The sequence below is a fragment of the Pseudophryne corroboree genome, chromosome 11 (assembly GCF_028390025.1).
Source record: "Pseudophryne corroboree isolate aPseCor3 chromosome 11, aPseCor3.hap2, whole genome shotgun sequence".
NCBI classification, from domain to species: domain Eukaryota; kingdom Metazoa; phylum Chordata; class Amphibia; order Anura; family Myobatrachidae; genus Pseudophryne; species Pseudophryne corroboree.
This window is the reverse complement of record NC_086454.1, coordinates 134309537-134334135: the sequence shown is the minus strand read 5'-3', so window position 1 is coordinate 134334135 and position 24599 is coordinate 134309537. Positions and strand designations below refer to the sequence as shown.

The 24599-nt window shown below is 45.0% G+C and overlaps 1 protein-coding gene across 8 annotated transcripts in view; it reads right to left on the bottom strand.

Moving 5' to 3' along the window:
* Nucleotides 1-503: 503 nt before the first annotated feature.
* Nucleotides 504-24599, bottom strand: part of GPHA2 (glycoprotein hormone subunit alpha 2) — a 289765-nt gene continuing 265669 nt past the window's right edge. For 6 of the 8 annotated variants that reach the window (XM_063946136.1, XM_063946134.1, XM_063946135.1 and 3 more), the window contains 3 exons: nt 11237-11344; nt 10456-10640; nt 504-1172 (listed from right to left, as the gene is read on the bottom strand). In XM_063946136.1, the coding sequence (XP_063802206.1) occupies nt 1071-1172; nt 10456-10640; nt 11237-11344 (395 nt within the window). In that variant the 3' untranslated portion in view covers nt 504-1070. Of the gene's footprint in view, nt 1173-10455; nt 10641-11236; nt 11345-13472; nt 13631-17130; nt 17353-24599 lie in introns of those variants that run through there. The other 2 variants (XM_063946138.1, XM_063946140.1) reach the window with 2 other exon arrangements.

The following is a 24599-nucleotide window of genomic DNA, read 5'->3' as shown; positions in this document are numbered from 1 at the left end:
AACAGTGGCTCCTGCCTGCTATGCGAGTCTCCAGGCCAGACACTGCCCAGGGGAGCACACCAGGTACTGCCATTACTATTTGATTCTACCCTCACCCACGGGTGATACTGCTGGACGGCGCCCCTAGTGAGTGCCATCATGGCGAAGGGTATAGTCCCTGAGTATAGTCACCCATAAACAATACACTGCGCCGGCTATACTATTGTTCAATATGAAAGACACAAATAATCAATAATTCAATAATTCTAATGAAATTCTGACCCGATTATGCCAAGAGCTACAGTCAGATAGCGATGCTTATCTGTATGTGTGTGGTCATACGCCACCTTGCTCTATATTGTTTGGTTGTTTATTTAGACTTCCCAGCAGCCAGATCTGTACATTTAGGCAATGCACGTTTGTCACCAAACTTTACACAGATGAGAAAGATATACAAAGGAATAGGGAAAGCAGGATAGGTTCTCTTGAGAAAAGTAGAAAGCATTGAAACCAATACTGATTCCTTAAATACAAACATAATTTTATTGTAAACAGAACATTCAGTCATAACTATTTTAAATACTTAAATAAAATAACAAAAACATCTAAGAGCAGAACTTGTGTTTCAAGCCTGCCTTTGTCACAAATTCACATATAATATTATTATATAAATATAGTTAATATTTTAGTTATAAATAAATTGTTCGAACACACTGTGGAAATACAGGGACATTTATGAGAACTGGTGCACAAAGTAATGGTGGTGTTACCCGTAGCAACAAGTTAGGCATCTGCTTTAAATGTAAAACTATGTAAGTAAGACAATAGCTAGAATCCAGATGTAGTAGTTGCTATTTATAGATCACCTTTACCTTGTGCTCCACTTTGCATACAGTAAAAGTCCCCCATAGTGCATGGAGGATGGTGCTGGCCTAGGCTGTAGTTGTACTGTAGCAGTATGAAGAGAGTGTGCCTACGGCTTGTTATATTATGTACATCTATGAAAGAAATGCAGCTACTGCTATTTATTCTAACTATGCTCTTGGGTACTGGCAGCCTGGCATTGCTAGCAGCATACAAATGGCAGAGCGTTAATAGCGGGACAGCCGGCACATGTCACACTGGCATGCCAGAGCAGAGCCAATCTCTATTTCCTCCCAACGAGAGGCGCCACAGAACAGCCGAACCTTTACCTGTAAAACAGAATAGTTATTCTTAATTATAATTTGTTTTAGTTCACACTTCTCATAAAATAGTATCGCTCCTATTATAATTGCTGATTAAGGTAATATAAAAAAAAATTATATAAAAAAAATTGTCAAGCGCTCCCTTGGTTCTTATTACCTTAATCAGCAATTATATATATATATATTTTTGGCAACACAGCACTACCCAGGGGTGGATTGGGATGGGAAAATCAGCCCGGGAAAATTATGGAAGCAGCCCTATTAGGGGTGTGATCTCATGAGGGGATGGGGTCTGTTGAGGGGGTGGAATCCTCCTCATAGGGCCTGATTGCAGGCAATTGCGGCCTTTCTTGCATCTTTTGCTCAGTTGTGTCTGAGACCAGGGGCAGATTGGGAACTAAAAGTGGCCCTGTAGAAGTGGCTCGACATGGGAAGCACAAAAGGCATAACATATGGGAGGGGGGAATGTAATAGGGTGTGAGAATCAAAAAGTGAGAGATTTTGGGAGAGTTCTGGGTTTTATTTGTGGTTTTTTTTTTTAAAGTGGCAATCATTTATATGGGAAAATCAACCTGGTTTTGCCATGTAAATGATTGCCTCTTTAAAAAAAAAACAACAACAACAACAGTAGAACGCTCACAAAATCTTTCTCTTTCTGATTCTCACACCCTATTACATTCTTCCCAATGTGTAGCCATGGCAGCATCACTGGATGGCAGAGTTGCTGTATTGCAGAGATGGAATAACAGAATGAATGAATGGGGACAATGAAGTGTACTGAGTGCGGTGGGTTGCCTGTCATGTGGGGGGGTGGGGCCACATGAAAACGCACAAAACAGGCTCCACAGGCACGCCGGCACGCCGGGAATCTTCTTTATACGCTCTATGGCCAATATGCCCATGGTACTGTCTAGCTGCCTGCAGGTGAATGCATGTGATGTCACAGTGGTACTCTCTAGCTGCCTGCAGCTGAATGCATTGTGATGTCGAAGAGGTACTGTCTAACCACCTGCAGCTGAATGCCTTATGATGTCACAGTGGTACTGTCTAACTCCCTGTACTTGAATGCATTGTGATGTCACAGTAATACTGTCTAGCAGCCTGCAGCTGAATGCATTGTGATGTCACAGAGGTACTGTCTAGCAGCCTGCAGCTGAATGCATTGTGATGTCACAGAGGTGCTGTCTAGCTACCTGCAGATGAATGCATTGTCAAGTCACAGAGGTACTGTCTAGCTGCCTGCCATTTAAAATTTTGTAGACGTGGCCTGACATGGGCAGCACAAGAGGTATAACATTTTGTGTAGCCATGGCAACATCACTGGATGGCAGAGTTGCTGTATGTCAGGGATTGAATAACATAATGAATGGGGACAATGCAGTGTACGGAGTCTGGTGGGCTGTCTGTCATGTGAGGGATGGATTCACATGACAACACACAAAACAGGCCACATAGACATGTCGGCCTACCAGGAATATTCCTGGTGAGCCCTATGGGCAATCCGCCCCTAGCACTGCCAAAAGCTGGGAGCAGCAGGATAAATTGTTCATGAATTAATTATTGTTAATTGACACACTAAATGTAGTGGTGGCACGGTTGGAGTGCTAAGGTTTTCTTTTTGTGTTTTTGTTTTATAATCCTATTTATAAGTAACTGCTGTATTTATTTATTTAATGAGAGTTGGGCTGGATTCAATTAGCCACGGCAATTAACATCAGGCTAATGCAGTGGCTGGGGTTATTCAATTGTAGCCCGCAGGCTGCACATAACCTCTGGACACTTTTACCAGAATCTATGGGACAACGCTTACGGAAAAGGGCTTATGGTAAATAGCTCCAAGCGTAAAAGTCCACAGCTACAAGAACGTTTCCTTGGGCAGTAAATTTTGTGGCTTTTTATATAAGGCCCAAATGTTTGAGAACTCAGTGTAAAGCAGTGATAATGATAATATCAGGCATAAGCTATTACTTATTATTAATATAATAATATTTATTTAGTACTTTTCTCCCAATGGGACTAAAAGTGCTTTACATTTGCATTTTAAAAACAGAAGATACAGAATAAGCTAACAGGTAAGAGAACTGAGCACTTCGGTTGTATTTTTTTTCCTTTTTTTATTTTTATAGTACCTAAAGGAACATTAAGGAAATGCGTGAGTAAACAAGTAAGTCTTGAGTCTGTTTTTGAAGGTATCTAGAGTGGAAGCCTCTCACACTGTACGAGGAAGTGAGATTCAATCGAGTTGGAGCCGCACAGCTAAAAGCTTGACCCCAAAATTAACGGAAATAATAGGTACTGTTCTTAGACCTTCATCAACAGATCGCAGTAAGCTAGCAAAGCAATCAGAAGCTGCTTCAGGTACCTTGGACCCTGGTCATGTGTAACCAAGCTTAAAATACATTCACCATGATACAGGCAACCAGTGACGGGAGTGGAGAATAGGAGTTATGTGGCTGGAACGGGGCTGGTTGGTTAACACAGTGGCAGCTGTTAACTAACCAGCATGTCATCTCAGTAAATTAGATAAAGTCAATAAAGGGGATTATATTCTCCCTCTATGGGTGTCATGGACAGACACTTCTCTGCAGCAGTTATTCATTTTATGCCCCATAATAGTGCCCTAGTTTATTTTAAGAACCATCTTACTGTAGTTCCCCAGTTTACATGATGTCACATTGTGGGGCTGTTAGTACACATTATGCCACACAATGGGGCAGCTGTATTAACCTGGAGAAGGGATAAAGAAGTGATAAAGTTGTGACAAGTGAAAGGTGATAACGCACCAGCCAATCATTATGGATTTGAAAAATGTCAGTTAGGAGCTGACTGGCTGGCACATTATCACCTGCCTTTTATCACTACTTTATCCTTTCTCCAGGCTTAATACACCTGCCCCAGTATCCCCAATTCACATTATGACATAAAGAGTCCACAGTTCATACTGTGCCACTTTAGAGTGCCCTCCATTTCATATTGTGCCATATTACAGTGCCCCAGTTCCTATTATGCCACACTATAGTGCCTCCATTTCATATTGTGCCATATTACAGTGCCCCAGTTCTTATTATACCACACTATAGTGCCCTCCATTTCATATTGTGCCATATTACAGTGCCCTAGTTCTTATTATACCACACTATAGTGCCTCCATTTCATATTGTGCCATATTACAGTGCCCCAGTTCTTATTATACCACACTATAGTGCCTCCATTTCATATTGTGCCATATTACAGTGCTCCAGTTCTTTTTATGCCACACTATAGTGCCTCCATTTCATATTGTGCCATATTACAGTGCCCCAGTTCTTTTTATGTAACATTGTAGTGACTTCCACATTACAATGAGCAGATCAGATTATGACACATTACCGTGGCCTCCAATTCAAATGATGACACATTACAGTGCCCACTTATTATCATTATAACATCCACTACACAGTCCTCTCACTGAAAATGTAATGTTACACAATTCAAGCTGGGCAATAGATCAGACCTAATTGCTAAGCAGGCAAATCTGGGAAATTGGCATGCAATTAAATAACCTGGGTCCAGGCACCTCCTAAGCCTCTGGGTCCCATAGCAATGGCACCACTTACACACACTATAGTTACGCCCATGAATACAGGAAATAATAAGAATTTACTTACCGATAATTCTATTTCTCGTAGTCCGTAGTGGATGCTGGGGACTCCGTCAGGACCATGGGGAACAGCGGGCTCCGCAGGAGACAGGGCACATCTAAAAAGCTTTTTAGGTCACATGGTGTGTACTGGCTCCTCCCCCTATGACTCTCCTCCAAGCCTCAGTTAGGTACTGTGCCCGGACGAGCGTACACAATAAGGAAGGATCTTGAATCCCGGGTAAGACTCATACCAGCCACACCAATCACACCGTACAACTTGTGATCTGAACCCAGTAAACAGTATGATAACAAAACGAAGTAGCCTCTGAAAGATGGCTCACAACAATAGTAATAACCCGATTTTTGTAACAATAACTATGTACAAGCATTGCAGACAATCCGCACTTGGGATGGGCGCCCAGCATCCACTACGGACTACGAGAAATAGAATTATCGGTAAGTAAATTCTTATTTTCTCTAACGTCCTAGTGGATGCTGGGGACTCCGTCAGGACCATGGGGATTATACCAAAGCTCCCAAACGGGCGGGAGAGTGCGGATGACTCTGCAGCACCGAATGAGAGAACTCCAGGTCCTCCTTAGCCAGAGTATCAAATTTGTAAACTTTTACAAACGTGTTCTCCCCTGACCACGTAGTTGCTCGGCAAAGTTGTAATGCCGAGACCCCTCGGGCAGCCGCCCAAGATGCGCCCACTTTCCTAGTGGAGTGGGCCTTTACAGATTTAGGCTGTGGCAGGCCTGCCACAGAATGTGCAAGTTGGATTGTGCTACAGATCCAACGTGCAATCGTCTGTTTAGACGCAGGAGCACCCATCTTGTTGGATGCATACAATATAAACAGCAAGTCAGACTTTCTGACTCCAGCCGTCCTAAACTATATATATATAAATATATGTTTAGGGTCCTGACAACGTCTAGTAACTTGGAGTCCTCCAAGTCCCTAGTAGCCGCAGGCACCATAATAGGTTGTTTCAGGTGAAAACCTGACACCCCCTTAGGAAGAAAACTGGAGACGAGTCCCAGTTCTGCCCTGTCCGAATGGAAAATTAAATATGGCTTTTATAAGACAAAGCCGCCCATTCTGACAATCGCCTGGCCGAGGCCAGGACCAACAGCATGGTCACTGTCCATGTGAGATATTGGTCAACAGCATGTTCTCTTTCCATGTGAGATATTTCAAATCCACAGATTTGAGCGGTTCAAACCAATATGATTTTAAGGAATCCCAACACTATGTTGAGATCACACGGTGCCACTAAAGGCACAAAAAAGGGGTGTATATGCAATACTCCCTTGACAATCTGGACTTCAGGAACTGAAGTCAATTCTTTCCGGAAGAAATTCTACAGGGCCGAAACTTACAACCTTAAAGAACCCCAATTTTAGGCTCAAAACACTCCTGTTTTCAGGAAGTGTAGAAATCGACCTAGTTGAATTTTCTTCGTGGGGCCTTCCTGGCCTCACCCACGCAACATATTTTCACCACATGTGGTGATGACGTTGTGCGGTCACCTCCTTCCTGGCTTTGACCAGGGTAGGTATGACCTCTTATGGAATGCCTTTTTCCTTCAGGATCCGGCATTCAACCGCCATGCCGTCAAACGCAGCCGCGGTAAGTCTTGGAATAGACATGGTACCTGCTGAAGCAAGTCCCTTCTTAGCTCCCCAGGCCCTTAGTCCTCTGTGAGCATCTCTTGAAGTTCCGGGTACCAAGTCCCTCTTGGCCAATCCGGAGTCACGAGTATAGTTCATACTCCTCTATGTCTTATAATTCTCAATACCTTGGTTATGAGAAGCAGAGGAGGGAACACATACACCGACTGTTACACCCACGGTGTTACCAGGACATCCACAGCTATCGCCTGAAGGTCTCATGACCTGGCGCAATACCTGTCCCGTTTTTTGTTCGGGCGGGACGCCATCATTTCCACCTTTGGTCTTTGCCAATGGTTCACAATCATGCGGAAAAACTTCCCTATGAAGTTCCCACTCTCCCGGGTGGAGGTCATGCCTGCTGAGGAAGTCTGCTTCCCAGTCGTCCACTCCCGGAGAGAACACTGCTGACAGTGCTATCACATGATTTTCCGCCTAGCGAAAAATCCTTGCAGTCTTTTCACTGCCCTCCAGCTTCTTGTGCCGCCCTTTCTGTTTACGTGGGCGACTGCCGTGATGTTATCCCACTGGATCAATACCGGCTGACCTTGAAGCAGAGGTCTTGCTAAGTTTAGAGCATTATAATTTTGCTCTTAACTCCATCTATGTGGAGAGAATTCTCCAGACTTGATCACACTTTCCTGGAAATTTTTTCCCTGTGTGACTGCTCCCCAGCCTCTCAGGCTGGCCTCCGTGGTCACCAGCATCCAATCCTGAATGCTGAATCTGTGGCCCTCTAGAAGATGAGCACTCTGTAATCACCACAGGAGAGACACCCTTGTCCTTAGATATAGGGTTATCCGCTGATGCATCTGAAGATGCGATCCGGACCATTTGTCCAGCAGATCCCACTGAAGAGTTCTTGCGTGAAATCTGCCGAATGGAATTGCTTCGTAATAAGCCACCATTTTTACCAGGACTCTTGTGCACTGATGCACTGACACTTTTCCTGGTTTTAGGAGGATCCCGATTAGCTCGGATAACTCCCTGGCTTTCTCCTCTGGGAGAAACACCTTTTTCTGGACTGTGTCCAGAATCATCCCTAGGAACAGTAGACGTGTCCTCGGAAAAGCTGCGATTTTGGAATATTTAGAATCCACTCGTGCTGTCGTAGAACTATTAAAGATAGTGCTACTCCGACCTCCAACTGTTCTCTGGACCTTGCCCTTATCAGGGAAGCGTACCAGTTTCTTTTAAGAAGAATCATAATTTCGGCCAATACCTTGGTAAAGACCCGTGGCGCCGTGGACAATCCAAACGGCAGCGTCTGAACTGATAGTGACAGTTCTGTACCACGAACCTGAGGTACCCTTGGTGAGAAGGGCAATTTTGGACATGTAGGTAAGTGTCCCTGATATCCAGTGACACCATATCGTCCCCTTCCTGGTTCGCTATCACTGCTCTGAGTGACTCCATCTTGATTTGAACGCTTGTATGTAAGTGTTCAAATATTTCAGATCTCACCGAGCCGTTTGGCTTCAGTACCACAATATAGTGTGGAATAATACCCCCTCCCTTGTTGTAGGAGGGGTACTTTGATTATCCCCTGCTGGGAATACAGCCTGTGAATTGTTTCCAATACTACCTCCCTGTCGGAGGTAGACGTTGGTAAAACAGACTTCCGGAACTTGTGAGGAGGAGACATCTCGAATTTCCAATGTACACCTGGGATACTACATGTAGGATCCAGGAGTCCCCTTGCAAGTGAGCCCACTGCGTGCTGAAACTCTTGAGATGACCCCCTACCGCACCTGAGTCCGCTTGTACTGCCCCAGCGTCATGCTGCGGACTTGGCAGAAGCTGTGAAGGGCTTCTGTTCCTGGGAATGGGCTGCTTGCTGCAGTCTTCTTCCCTTTCCTCTACCCCTGAGCAGATATGACTGGCCTTTGCCCGCCTGCCCGTATGGAGACGAAAGGACTGAGACTGAAAAGACTGTGTCCTTTTCTGTTGAGATGTGACTCGGGGTAACAAAAGGTGGATTTTTCAGCTGTTGCCATGGCCACCAGGTCCGATGGACCGCCCCTTTATACGGCAATACTTCCATGTGCCGTCTGGAATCTGCCTCACCTGACCACTGTCGTGTCTTCGTCTGGCAGATATGGACATCACATTTACTCTTGATGCCAGAATGCAAATATCCCTCTGCGCATCACGCATATATAGAAATGCATCCTTAAAATGCTCTATAGACAATAAAATCTTGTCCCTGTCAAGGGTATCAAAATTTTCAGTCAGGAAATCCGACCAAGCCCCCTCAGCGCTGCACATCCAGTCTGAGGCGATTGCTGGTCGTAGTATAACACCAGTATGTGTGTATATACTTCTTAGGCTATTTTTCAGCTTCTTATCAGCTGGCTCCTTGAGGGCGGCCGTATCTGGAGACGGTAACGCCACTTGTTTTTATAAGCGTGTGAGCGCCTTATCCACCCTAAGGTGTGTTTCCCAACTCGCCCTTACTTCTGGCGGGAAAGGGTATACCGCCCATAACTTTCTATCGGAGGAACCCCACGTATCACCACACACTTCATTTAATTTATCTGATTCAGGCAAAACTACAAGTAGTTTATTCACACCCTACAAAATACCCTTATTTGTGGTACTTGTAGTATCAGAAATATATAACACCTCCTTCATGCCCTTAACATGTAACGTGTGGCCCTAAAGGAAAATACGTTTGTTTCTTCACCGTCGACACTGGAGTCAGTGTCCGTGAGGTAAATGGGCGTTTTTACAAGCCCCTGACGGTGTCTGAGACGCCTGGACAGGTACTAATTTGTTTGCCGGTCGTCTCATGTCGTCAACCGGCTTGCAGCGTGTTGACATGATCACGTACTTCCACAAGTAAGCCATCCATTCTGGTGTCGACTCCCTAGAGAGTGACATCACCATTACAGGCAATTTGCTCCGCCTCCTCACCAACATTTTCCTCATACATGTCGACACACACGTACCGACTTACAGCACACACACAGGGAATGCTCTGATAGAGGACAGGACCCACTAGCCCTTTGGGGAGACAGAGGGAGAGTTTGCCAGCACACACCAAAATGCTATAATTATACAGGGACAACCTTTATATAAGTGTTCCTCCCTTATAGCATTTAATATATATTTATATCGCCAAATCAGTGCCCCCCCTCTCTGTTTTAACCCTGTTTCTGCAGTGCAGTGCAGGGGAGAGCATGGGAGCCTTCCCCTCAGCCTTTCTGTGAGGGAAAATGGCGCTGTGTGCTGAGGAGAATAAGCTCCGCCCCTTTATCGGCGGGCTTTTCCTCCCGGTTTTTTAAGAACTGGCCTGGGTTAAAATACATACATATAGCCTTAATGGCTATATGTGATGTATTTATTTTGCCAAATAGGTATTTATATTGCTGCCCAGGGCGCCCCCAGCAGCGCCCTGCACCCTCCGTGACCATGTCAGTGAGCCGTGTGACAACAATGGCGCACAGCTGCAGTGCTGTGCGCTACCTCTCTGAAGACTGTGAAGTCTTCTGCCGCCTGTTTCCGGACCTCCGTCTCTGCCGTCTTCAGCGTCTGTAAGGGGGATCGGCGGCGCGGCTCCGGGACGAACCCCAGGCTGACCTGTGTTCCGACTCCCTCTGGAGCTCAGTGTCCAGTAGCCTAAGATCCCAATCCATCCTGCACGCAGGTGAGTTGGAGATCTCTCCCCTAAGTCCCTCGTTGCAGTGATCCTGTTGCCAGCAGGAATCACTGAGTGAAAACCTAAAAAAAACTTTTCCAAACAGCTCTTTAAGAGAGCCATCCAGATTGCACCCTTCTCGGACGGGCACAAAAACCTAACTGAGGCTTGGAGGAGGGTCATAGGGGGAGGAGCCAGTACACACCATGTGACCTAAAAAGCTTTTTAGATGTGCCCTGTCTCCTGCGGAGCCCGCTGTTCCCCATGGTCCTGACGGAGTCCCCAGCATCCACTAGGACGTTAGAGAAATTAAGATTTCTCCCATACAAGTGCTGTGCCCACCCCCTAGCTTACCTTCTGCAGCTTGCTGATTGTGCAGCACTGTGACACAGATGTTATATTGTGCTTGAATCCGCTGGCCACTAACACCGAGTACTTGGAAGGGAATGCACTGGATTCGCAGTGTCCCACACATGCATTGATGACTTGGGTCCCTCTGCAAGTCCCTCTACGATCACTTCTTACAGTAACATTAAATGCTGCAGCATAATAAGAAAAACAAATCATGTTTATTTTCCTTGTGGAGTTTTTTTTATAAATATACATCAGGGACTACATTACAATTCTTTTGTACTACATAATGTACAACTGGTCGGCAATTATAGAGTATATTTAAAGAGGCATTAAAATAGAATATAATGTAATAACATGCCATTTAAATAAATGAAAGCTGTTACACATTTTAATAAAATCATTTAGAGAAGAATGAGATGTCACGCTTTGATTTGAGTACAAATGACCTATGAATCCTCTACTCAGGTAGCTATTATCACTAAATATGGCTTCAAAAAAAGATAGCATTTACAATATTTGCCACTTTATGTAACAAAGCTTGTTAGACAAATTAATAAAGAAACAGAAGCGACAGATGCTTAGTTCTGAGAAAAAAATCACATTTACATATTTTGTAACCGATTAAAATAAAGAACACTAATTAGAGCACAATACTGTTCATATATTTTCCTGTCACAGGGAAGTACACTGATCATTTATCTTTATGGATTTGGTAACCAAGTTAATTTCAGGGATGTACAATCTGTTATATAAAGCTTGTCATACTGCAAAGGTCACTTACGATGAAGGTGACATCCTGGTGTCAAGGAGTCAAAGCTCTGAGTTTGTAGGATCAACACAGCAAGTATAACAAAGACGGAGGCAGTTGCAGGGGACATGGTGTTAGTGTCTAAGGACAAAGCACATTTCGGTTGGGCAAAGACATTGAATATCATAGAGCAAAACAAAACTTGATCAGCCCTAGATCTACCTGCTAGCCTAAAGTAAGTCTAGAAATGTCACACTCTATCAATCTCTTGAGACTCAATGATCCGTATCAGCAAAATATTTTACGCTCATCTTATATAAGCTGTACAGATACTTATATGAACTGTACATCTAAGGCTGAGAGCCTGAGTTTTGTATTTTCCCGAATTAGTCCCAGTCCCAGAGATAATAGTCTCAAGTCCTACTGTATGTTGCAGATTTTTCAACTCCTCAGCCTTACCTGGGTGATGGATGAGTATCAGTAATACAGGAAAAGCTTTCTATCTGTTGATCTAGGGTGTATATCTAGGGTGTATATATACACCTATATGTATTGTGTTCAGACACACCCATCCACACCTGATTCACCCTAACACCCCCTGCCTGCTATACCTATTCCTCCCTCGGGGCTCTCAAAATGATCCAGGAGTGAAAGACATTTCATTAATCACCAGTGTACTGGAAAAGCCCTGGGTATTGTTTTAAGGCACACTGTATACAAGGTTTTTATAAAGAAGTGATATATTAAAAAAAAAAAAACAGCATTATTCATTTACAATACCCAAGTGCAGCTAATATACCTGTATGGATAAACCTATGTAATTAATTTCCTCATAAGTGGAGAGGAGTGTCTTTATTTTAGCATTTTTCCCCTAAAACCTGTCTGTTATAAGGAATACCATAAACCCTACTGTAAATCATAAGATCATTTGACGTCACCCCGGAGTTGAGTGCAGCGCTGTATTTTCCATATATAAATCAACTAATCATATTCCATGAACCTATTTTTAGCTAAATGTGCCAATATTAACTTATCCTACTTTGCTAACCAGCACAGGCATACTTGCTATTCTCCTTCCCACCTTACTGATGTCATATAACCAACTGGTCCCAACACCTGAATTATACCTACCTGCTAAGTAAACGTTAAGTAAAATATTTATATGATTGCAAGTAGATTAAAGGGGAAAAGGGTTCCTGTGTTAGGCAAAAATAATGAAAGGTTAAGGTGGAGGCAGGTGCAGTGGTGTCACAAGGCGGGTGCGGGTGGTGCAGCCCACACCCGGGTGTGATGCCTAGAAGGGGTGACACCACACTGTGGGCTCCTCTGCAGTGACAGGAGCCAGGTTCTGCAGTGTGAAATTCTGCTACAGCATCTGGTTCCTGTCATAACAGAGGAGCCGACAGCGCTGCAGACAGTCTCCGGGGGCAGCCAAGGAAAGCCCAGCATCTCCGGAGATGCTGAGTGCACCCCCGGAGTAACAATCCGCGAGGCCATGCCCCCTTTCTTTGCATTCACGCCCCCTTTTGCCGCAAGTGCACTCCGGCGCACTGGCATATGAAGGGTGCGCACCGCGTGTCACCGCACCCGGTGACGCCTCTGGTCAGGTGGTCTGTGTGCCTGTCTGCATGTCAGTCTGTGCCTGCCATATTGTATCTTATCTACCATATGTTTTTGCTTTTTTTTTTTTTTTTATATTTAACATTTTGGGGGCTAAAGATGTGTCCTCATACATCTAGCCTCACTACGCCATGTATCATGAGATACCTCACATGAGTGAGCTGCCAGGTCCCGTGCAACTCTGCTATCGTCGGGTGTAATTTTTTTGCACACAGATATACAAGTGTCATATATCACATTGATCAGCAATCTCCTTGTGTGTCCTAGTCCCATTCCACTGAGGCACATATACAGGAAAAAGATACAAAACAGGAGCTCAGCGCTAGAAGATTCTTATGTGATCTTGCGTGGCATCACTGCAGCAATGATGACACAGCTGTATTTATTACTTTATCTCTCACAGTTTTATCTTTCTCCAAACTTTGATAAATACCCTCTGTGTATTATAATGGATAACATATCCTGTCATAAAACATTTAGAGCTCGCACCTACTGGAATTAATACTATTACAAATGCCTGTTAAGGGGCCAGAAAAAACCTGTGTTATTGCTTTGACACGATACATATGTGTGATGCCAAGACAGCACGTTCACAGCAAGCACTCCTCAGTGACGTCAAAACATCATTAACTAATGGCCGCATATTCACCTGCAAGGCCTTAGTATAGTAGAAGTCTCATCTGCCTTCTGTCCCCTGTGTAAATGACCACTGAGCTCCTTAATATGGTTTACATCCGTACACATATAACTACCCCTCAGATATGTGTGGATTATGTTAAACAAATGACCACCATTATATCACTGCTCCTGCAAGAAAAACATAGCGTGCATAAATGTTGCCCACATTTAATAGAGTGTTAACAGGCTAATATCTGGGGTATGCAAGAGAGCACATTTAAAGCAAATGATACATGCTTGTTTTTTGTTCTGATGAGCTAAACGTTTATCCATGATGCAAAACAAATATAATTACTATTTACATTTTTATATATTTGACAATATTTGTATGTGAATTTGGACCGTAGAAGCGCTCTCCTTTGAAACATTGGGGTCTATTTATGAAGCCGTGGAGAGAGGTAAACTACCCACCAATCAGATCTGTCATTTTTCAACAAAGCCTGTAACATGGCAGTTAGGAGCTGATTGGCTGTTACTTTATTTCTTTCCACTTTATATCACTCCAAAGCTTAGTAAATAGTCCCCATTATCACTAAAGTTTTTTAAAAGTTTAGTAAATTGAATATTTTTCTTTCAGCTAAAACCTCTGTGGACTGTGGGCCCGATTCAGTTTCTGCTAAAAAAGAAGTTTCTGCGATCAAATAGTTGCTGCCCAGAAATAGAGAGAAAAACGCCCATCGTAAAAATTGCGAATGCATTGCAATATGTGGGCTGATCGCAAAATTATACGCAATTACCGGAACATCAAAGATTTTTACTATCTGCACTAAGCAAGGTACAATTTTTGCTAAACAAGAGGCTGGAAGTGGTCATCGCTGACATCAGAGGCCCTCCTTAAAAACGCCTGGGCATGCCTGTGTTTTTCAGAAACACCCAGAAACGCCGGCTTCCTGTCACTCAAACAGCGACTGCATTGCAATCACAATGGCCCTCATTCCGAGTCGTTCGCTCGGTAAATTTCATCGCATCACAGAGATTTTCCGCTTAGTGCGCATGCGCAATGTCCGCACTGCGACTGCGCCAAGTAATTTTGCTATGAAGTTAGGATTTTTTACTCACGGCTTTTTCATCGCTCAGGCGATCTTAGTGTGATTGACAGGAAATGGGTGTTTCTGGGCGGAAACAGGCCGTTTTATGGGCGTGTGGGAAAAAACGCCACCGTTTCCAGAAAAAACGCAGGAGTGGCTGGAGAAACGGGGGAGTGTCTGGGCGAACGCTGGGTGTGTTTGTGACGTCAAACCAGGAACGACAAGCACTGAACTGATCGCAGATGCCGAGTAAGTCTGAAGCTACTCTGAAACTGCTAAGAAGTTTGTAATCGCAATATTGCGAATACATCGTTCGCAATTTTACTATGCTAAGATTCACTCCCAGTAGGCGGCGGCTTAGCGTGTGCAATACTGCTAAAATCGCCTTGCGAGCGAACAACTCGGAATGACCACCAATGTGTACACATTTTATGTTGCTGTTTTTGCTAGCACGTGCGCAATGTGAATGCTGCACATGCGCAGTCATTCGATAATTGCCCAGATTGTGAATCGCAAATTTTGCAATCCAACCTGAATTAGGCCCTATGTGTCCCATTACAGGCTTTTCACAGACAAATATGCATGGCCTGAATGGTAAAAGGTAAGGTGTACGTGGATGACTAAATCATACTGTACAACAATGGTCACCACCTCCGCACTCAGAAAGGATTTAGTATCTGATGAGGCACAGAGTTTCTGAAAAGATGTGAAGCAGCAGAAGAGGAAACAGCTACAGTGAACAAAAAGCAAGGTCAGTAATCTATTAATCCTACTGTATTACGTAAAGTATCACATTTTCCACTTCCTGATGTCTCGTTAATTTAAGGAAAAATGTTATCACTGCAGAAAAATTCTGCTGGGTAAAAATAAATGGCCTCCTGCATCCAGGGAGAGGACTGTACTTGTTCTGGAATAATGTCAGACGAGCAACAAAAGCCAAATGCCTGCCTGAATTTGAAGAAAAAGATATACAGAATGGCTTTCCCCCTCCTTACTGCCCCCCCAGTGGCATAAGGTACACCTGTCTGCGTTGTCACATTATCAAGTGTGGCAGGCATTGCTTTATCTGTCTTACTGTACATTGTCTTGACATTGTATATGTACCAGTAGTGGCCAAATATTTATCTGCTGAATAATGTGCCCACTGACCAAATATGATGATTATTATTATCATTTATTTATATGGTGCCACAAAGTACCTAAACAAATGAGCAGAATTATTAAATAAAAGTTACTAAGGTTGTTAAGGTTGCAAGGAATGTTGAAGCCATAGAAAAACACCTGGGAATATAGGCACTGAAACAGAGGGGGCAAGGAGGCCCCCCAAATATTTGAGAGGTGCTAGTCAAAGTACTGGGTTGCAAGGCTTAGTGTGGCCACCAAGTTTAGATACTGTCATGTGAAGTTTTTGATAACTGTATATAGGTAAAAGTTACAGGGCAACACTTGCTGATACCCCTTTTACACCGGCAGCATATAACACGGGTTATTGCACATGTCAAAGGGCAGAGTTGGAATAATCCGCATCGAGTGACCCGGTATTCCAACTCTGGTAGTTTGTGGGGTTGAAGGCGTGTTCAACCCGGCAAACTGTTCAGTGTAAACGGGAGCCGGATCGCGCGACCCAGCTTCCCGTTTAAGGTGTATGAGCGGGCGGCGCTTGGAGATCATGTGACCTCCAAGCGCCGCCCCCATTGCGTCACCAGTAACGTCACCAACCCGGCAATATGCCGGGTTGGTGACTCCAGTCTAAGTGGGGGCTGACGCGGGTCACAGCCGGGTAACACCCGTGTCTGGCTCCCGGCTGCGGCCCGCTATCTTGGTCTAAAAGCGGTATGATTGACAACCAGGGCTGGATCAAGGACCACATGAACCTGGGGCTGAAAATGATGATGGGCCTATTGTGATAAGCGGAGGAGGTGTGACCAGTGCAGTGTGGGTGTGGCCAGTGCAGTGTGGGTGTGGCCAGTGCCATTTGGGCTTGTGCACCCCTTCCCTATCAGCTCCAATGTCTCCATAAATATATAAAAGTAGACAAATTTCATAATTTTGCTAGTAAAATAGAAACACAAATGTAATAATTATGATGTGTGGCCAGCTGGGCGGCTGCTCATCATTATGTTGCCATGACAATGGACCTATTTTTATGTGCAGGCTTGGGGTTGTAGTCCCATCCGCCCCATTGTTCTTTTGGCACGGCACACCACAGCATCACAAATGTCTCTTCTTCTTGTGGCAGTGATTTCTGGTACTGAGTTAATCAGTTTCTATGTTTTGTTAATTCACTTGTCAGATCAAAAATACACAAACCATTTGTGATATGGCTGTGCAAATGTACAACTATCATTTGATAATGGCCATTGCACAAAGCAGATACAAATCTGGAGTACAGAGCTGTGGGGATAATGATGCAACAGTATAATGTTCTAATAGCAGCTTTAAAAAGACTGCACTGTCTGCTTGACCCTTATTCAATTATTAAAACGATTATACACATTGTACTATATCATGGCTTCTAAGAATATACATCATCATCCTCTTATTTAATCAAGGAATTAACCAAAGAAATAATATAAATAAAAGGACGGCAGTAGCAATTACCGATGATCACTCAGAGGGAAAATCCATGCTTGAGATAGAAAACTTCCTGGCACTTTTTCAACTGGCCCAGACACACACAGGTCTGGGGAAGTTAGCAGAAAACACATTTATTCTAGCAAGAATTTAATACATAACATGAACTTCAAAATTAATGAAGATTAACATTTTAATTAGGTACTCAACGTCCCTTGCAGGGCACAAAGGCAAGATGGAAGGACATTATTCACAATGTCTTCTGCCAAATAGGAACCTGAGTGGATTAAAGCTAACAGAGAACACAAAGTTACTATTACAATTACACAATTCACAAAAAAATGTACGTTTTCACAAGTCAAGCTAACACCATAGAGAAAGCTAGTCATACAGCAGCAGCTGATTATCATTCCAATCAGATAACAAGTGTGTGGCTAATGTGTGGGAGCAAACATTAACATTGCAGCTCTCACCGGTTGCTTCAAGTCAAACTGTGGAAACCACTATGTTAGGGAATACAAAATAGTTCCTACTGCTTAGACTACTTTACTTTCAGACATTCCAGTTCATTATGGACCATGCTGGGCCATTTACACAGATTACGTGCAGATATTTTTATTGTCAACCAGTAGCCTCTTAAAGTAGATGTCATGATCGTAAATTAATTCTATTAAAAATAAATAAATAAATAAAAAACGAATAAAATGGCGAAACCCCTGTGTTGCAGAAGCTCCAAGTTTAATTAGGTGAATCATTTTGTCTTAACAACTGGCTTTCAGTTAGCCTATAGCTACACGTCATTAAAAAGGTGGATGAAATACTGTATTCAATAACATTGGGCATACTGTGATCTTTGAAAATGAAGACCAAAGAGCATTCTAAGACAATGAAAGATACAGTTACAGACATGCACAATATAGAACAAGGCTACAAAATAATGGGGGTCATTCCGAGTTGTTCGCTCGCAAGCCGTTTTTAGCAGCTTTGCACACGCTAAGCCTACGCCTACTGGGAGTGAATCTTAGCTTCTTAAAATTGCGAACGAAAGATTCGCAATATTGCGAAAAGACATCTCTGTGCAGTTTCTGAGTAGCTCCAGACTTACTCGGCATCTGCGATCAGTTCAGAGCTTGTCGTTCCTAATTTGACGTCACAAACACACCCAGCGTTCGCCCAGCCACTCCTCCGTTTCTCCAGCCACTCCCGCGTTTTTCACAGAAACGGTAGCGTTTTTTCCCACACGCCCATAAAATGGCCTGTTTCCGCCCAGAAACACCCACTTCCTGTCAATCACATTACGATCGCCTGAACGAAGAAAAAGCCGTGAGTAAAATACCTAACTTCATAGCAAATTTACTTGGCGCAGTCGCAGTGCGAACATTGCGCATGCGCACTAAGCGGAAAATCGCTGCGATGCGATGAAATTTACCGAGCGAACAACTCGGAATGACCCCCAATATCCACGTGCTTCCAGTGAGCAACCAATGTTGGATTAATGCTGAAGAAATGGAAGCTGCCTCATTTCACCCAGACACTGCACAGACAAGGCCATCCCTCAAAACTCAGTGTCATAACAAGGAGACTTGTAAGGTGTCACGATCCGGGTATCTGGACGCCATTACTTACCCTTCAGATGCCTCCTAAGGCGGGCTCAGCGTTCCAGGACCAGATTCCGCTGTTCCTGAGTTTCCACATGCAGAGTGTCAGAGTGGTGTTTTCATCAGCCACGGCCTCCGCTGTGCCCGCGTGGTTAAATGTGCATCTATCAGCCTGGCGTCTCCTGTCTCCGGTGGCCGGCGCCGCCATTACTGTTTCCCAGACCACATGGATTACAAACCAAACTTCCCTCCAAGTGTCTGCATGGGCGCAGCCATCTTGGATTCTGTCATCTGATCATTTCCACCAATCTGCTGTTTGTATTGTTGATTTGCATAATTGCCTAGCCAACCCCTTCCTTGCTGCAGGTATAAGTAAGCTGTGCCTGAGCAAGGAAGACGTCAGTGCTTTGGTTGTCAAACCTAGTTCCTGTTTGTCTCTCTTCTATGATTGTCTTCCAGGTTCCAGCTCCTGTCTCAAGACTTCCACCATAGAGACCCGCACCAGCATTCCACCTGCGGTGTAGCCTGACTCTCCAATCCATTGTGGATTCATCTGTTTCCAGCTACAACACTACCTGCTTCCAGCCTCAGCTTCCAGCAGAATACAGCTTCCCTTAAAGGGCCGGTGTCCTTTCTACACTTTACCACTCTCCACCGGAATTATTATTTCTCCGCTCTCAAGTTCTACATTTCAGTTCACATTTCATCGCTCCCAAAGTTCATTTATTATTTTACTGGTTCCAGCCAGTATCCACTCCGTGCTAACAACAGTCTGGTTCCAGCCAGTATCCACAGCAGCTGTTTTACCTTCAGCAACCCAGCTCTTCCTGGAACACCAGCTGGTACAATCCTGGGTTATCTCCATTGCTACAGCCGGGCCTGGTAAGGACTTTCCATCTAGAAGATCATAAGAACTATCTCACACTACCAGTGCCCTGTGGCTCCTGCCATGCTGTAGTACTCAGGAACTGTATTTATTCTTTGCTGACTTTTACGTTTTCTTTTATTGCTGCTGTGATGCGGAGTTGTCATAATAAACATCATTGACTTTTATCTAAGTTGTCGTGGTCACGCCTTCGGGCAGTTATTATTCATGTTACTTACATGTCCAGGGGTCTGATACAACCTCCCAGGTTCCGGTACATCTCAGCCCCTACAACTGAGGCTGCCTCCCGTCAGCTCAGGCCCTCAGTTGTGACAGTAAGCACTGACCTAATGAATCCAGCCGGAGACCAGGATCAAGCGGCCAGGCCGATGCAAGAACTGGCAGCCCGACTAGAACATCAGGAGGCTGCACAGGGCCACATCATCCGCTGTCTCCAGGATCTCTCTACTCGGCTGGATGGGATTCAGACCACTCTCCGTGGATCAGGCGCGTCTGGTGCGTCAACCACAGTGACTCCAGCTATAACCCCACCCACCTTACCCATTCCTGCTCCACGTCTTCATCTTCCAACGCCAGCAAAATTTGACGGATCTCCAAGATTCTGCAGGGGATTTCTCAACCAGTGTGAGATTCAGTTTGAGCTACAACCTGGCAATTTCCCCAGTGACCGTACAAAAATTGCCTACATTATTTCTCTTCTCAGTGGCTCAGCCCTCGATTGGGCATCACCGTTATGGGAGAGGTCCGACACCCTGCTATCTTCTTACACTGCATTCGTGTCAACATTCAGGCGCATCTTCGACGAGCCAGGCCGGGTAACTTCAGCTTCGTCTGAGATTCTCCGTTTACGCCAGGGATCACGTACTGTAGGACAATATCTTATACAGTTCCAGATCCTGGCATCCGAACTGGCATGGAACGACGAGGCCCTGTATGCTGCATTCTGGCATGGTTTATCCGAGCGTATTAAAGATGAGTTAGCTACCAGAGACTTACCCTCCAAGTTAGATGAGTTAATCTCACTTTGTACGAAAGTTGACTTACGTTTCAGAGAGAGAGCAACTGAGCGTGGAAGATCATCTGCTCCAAAATCTTCTGCTCCTCCTCCTCGCCAACTGTCACCAACTAAAGATGAACCCATGCAAATTGGCCGTTCCCGTTTAACTCCTGCTGAGCGCCGAAGACGTCTCTCCGAGTTTCTCTGTTTGTACTGTGCAGCTCCGTCTCACACCATTAATGCCTGTCCCAAACGTCCGGGAAACTCCAAATCCTAGCTCGCCAAGGAGAGGGCCGGCTAGGAGTAATGATCTCCTCTCCATCTCCTCAAGATTGTAACCTCCCAGTCTCGCTTCAAGTTGCTCAACGTTATCAGAACGTCATTGCCCTCCTGGATTCCGGAGCAGCTGGGAACTTTATTACCGAAGCCTATGTTAAACGGTGGTCCCTACCCACCGAGAGACTTCCTTCGTCCTTTTCCTTAACTGCTGTGGATGGCAGTAAAATTTTTGATACAGTTATTTCTCTAAGGACTCTACCAGTTCGTCTGAGAGTGGGAGTTCTTCATTCCGAACTTATTTCACTTTTAGTGATTCCAAGAGCCACACATCCTGTGGTCCTGGGCCTTCCATGGCTCCGTCTTCACAATCCTACAATTGATTGGACGACTACGCAAATCCTGGCATGGGGTTCCTCCTGTACTAAGACATGTTTGTTTAAAGTGTTGCCTGTCTGTTCCTCCTCCCCCAGGTCGTCTGATGTTCCACCTCCTCCATATCAAGATTTCACGGATGTGTTCAGTAAAGCTTCTGCTGATATCCTTCCCCCTCATAGAGAATGGGACTGCCCGATTGATCTCGTTCCAGGGAAGGTTCCACCTCGAGGCCGAACTTATCCGTTGTCTCTCCCCGAGACGCATTCTATGGAGGAATACATAAAAGAGAACCTAGCAAAGGGGTTCATTCGACCTTCTTCTTCTCCAGCCGGCGCAGGCTTCTTTTTTGTAAAGAAGAAAGATGGTGGTCTGCGGCCGTGCATCGACTACAGAGGTTTGAACGACATTACCATCAAGAACCGCTATCCTTTACCCCTGATTACTGAGCTCTTTGACAGAGTTAGCGGAGCTACCATCTTTACAAAGCTGGACCTGAGAGGTGCATACAATCTCATCCGGATCCGTGAGGGTGACGAGTGGAAGACCGCATTTAACACCCGTGACGGACATTATGAGTACCTCGTCATGCCCTTCGGATTGAGCAATGCTCCAGCTGTCTTCCAGCATTTCGTCAATGAGATCTTCAGAGACATTCTATACCGTCATGTCGTGGTCTATCTAGATGATATCCTCATTTTTGCCAACAATTTAGAGGAACATCGTTTCTGGGTAAAGGAGGTTCTGTCCCGTCTCCGTGTCAATCATCTCTACTGCAAATTAGAGAAATGCGTCTTTGAAGTCAAGTCCATTCCGTTTCTAGGGTACATTGTGTCCGGTTCCGGACTAGAGATGGATCCTGAGAAACTACAAGCAATCCAGAATTGGCCAGTACCCTTAACCCTCAAAGGGGTCCAGAGGTTCTTAGGGTTCGCCAATTATTACCGAAAGTTTATACGAGACTTTTCCACCATTGTGGCGCCTATTACTGCTTTCACCAAGAAGGGTGCTAACCCGTCCAAGTGGTCTGAAGAAGCCATGCAAGCTTTTCATCTTTTAAAACAGAGGTTCATCTCTGCACCTGTCCTGAAACAGCCTGACGTCGACTCTCCTTTCATCTTAGAGGTGGATGCCTCCTCCGTTGGAGTAGGAGCGGTGTTATCTCAGAGGGCTAAAGATGGTCATTTACATCCTTGCAGTTTCTTCTCACGGAAGTTCTCCCCAGCGGAGCGCAACTATGCCATTGGCGACCAGGAGTTGCTAGCCATCAAGCTCGCTCTAGAGGAGTGGAGATATCTGTTGGAGGGAGCTTCTCATTCAATCACCATCCTTACAGACCACAAGAACCTTCTATATCTAAAAGGCGCACAATGTCTCAACCCTCGTCAGGCCAGATGGGCACTTTTCTTTTCCAGGTTCGACTTTAAACTCCAGTTCTGTCCGGGCTCTCAGAATCGCAAGGCCGATGCCCTTTCCCGCTCATGGGAGCAAGAAAATGAGTCAGAGTCTTCAGACAAGCATCCTATTATAAATCCGTTGGCATTCTCCACGGTAGGGATGGACTCTACGCCCCCATCAGGGAAAAGTTTTGTGAAGCCGACACTAAGGAAGAAGCTCATGCATTGGGCCCATGCTTCCCGTTTTGCCGGACATACAGGTATCCAAAAAACCCTGGAGTTTATCTCTAGGTCCTATTGGTGGCCAACTCTGAAAAAGGACGTTTTGGAGTTTATTGCATCTTGCCCAAAGTGTGCTCAACATAAAGTATCCCGCCAGTCGCCTGCGGGGCAACTGGTTCCACTATCTGTTCCCCGTCGACCATGGACCCATTTGTCGATGGATTTTATTACAGATTTGCCCATGTGCAACAAGTTCAATACCATCTGGGTGGTAGTTGACCGGTTCACCAAGATGGCACACTTCATTCCTCTCACCGGTCTTCCGTCAGCTTCCAAGTTGGCTCAAGTATTCATACAAGAGATCTTCCGACTCCACGGTCTTCCAGAAGAAATTATCTCAGATCGAGGAGTTCAATTCACAGCCAAATTCTGGCGAAGTTTATGTCAAGTCCTCCAAGTCAAGTTAAAGTTTTCCACGGCTTACCATCCTCAGACCAATGGTCAAACTGAGAGAGTGAATCAGGACTTGGAGGCCTTCCTCCGCATCTATGTGTCCTCCTCTCAAGATGACTGGGTTCAATTACTTCCCTGGGCCGAGTTCTGTCATAACAACCAGTATCATTCTTCATCTTCTTCAACACCATTCTTCACCAACTTTGGATTCCACCCTAAAGTCCCTGAGTTCCAACCGCTTCCAGCAACTTCTGTTCCCGCAGTGGATATCACCTTGCATCAGTTTGCCAATATCTGGAAGAGCGTACGATCAGCTCTGCTCAAGGCATCGTTCAGGTACAAGAAGTTTGCGGATAAGAAGCGTCGAGCAGTTCCTGCTCTCAAGGTGGGTGATCGGGTATGGTTATCCACGAAGAATTTGAGGTTAAGAGTTCCCAGTATGAAGTTTGCACCTCGCTACATCGGTCCTTTCAAAATTGATCAAGTCATCAATCCTGTTGCTTACAGACTCCAGTTACCTCCCTTCTTAAAAATACCCAGGACATTCCATGTTTCCCTGTTGAAACCGCTAATCTTGAATCGGTTTCATTCCTCACTTCCACCAACTCCGAAAGTCCAAACTCAACGAGGCGTTGAGTATGAAGTGGCCAAGATCCTGGACTCACGTCACCGTTACGGTCAACTTCAGTATCTCATTGACTGGAAGGGCTATGGTCCTGAAGAACGCTCTTGGACCAATGCCTCTGACGTCCATGCTCCTGCCTTGGTCCGAAATTTCCACGCAAAGTTTCCTTTAAAGCCTAAGAAGTGTCCTGGGGCCACTCCTAAAGGGGGGGGTGCTGTCACGATCCGGGTATCTGGACGCCATTACTTACCCTTCAGATGCCTCCTAAGGCGGGCTCAGCGTTCCAGGACCAGATTCCGCTGTTCCTGAGTTTCCACATGCAGAGTGTCAGAGTGGTGTTTTCATCAGCCACGGCCTCCGCTGTGCCCGCGTGGTTAAATGTGCATCTATCAGCCTGGCGTCTCCTGTCTCCGGTGGCCGGCGCCGCCATTACTGTTTCCCAGACCACATGGATTACAAACCAAACTTCCCTCCAAGTGTCTGCATGGGCGCAGCCATCTTGGATTCTGTCATCTGATCATTTCCACCAATCTGCTGTTTGTATTGTTGATTTGCATAATTGCCTAGCCAACCCCTTCCTTGCTGCAGGTATAAGTAAGCTGTGCCTGAGCAAGGAAGACGTCAGTGCTTTGGTTGTCAAACCTAGTTCCTGTTTGTCTCTCTTCTA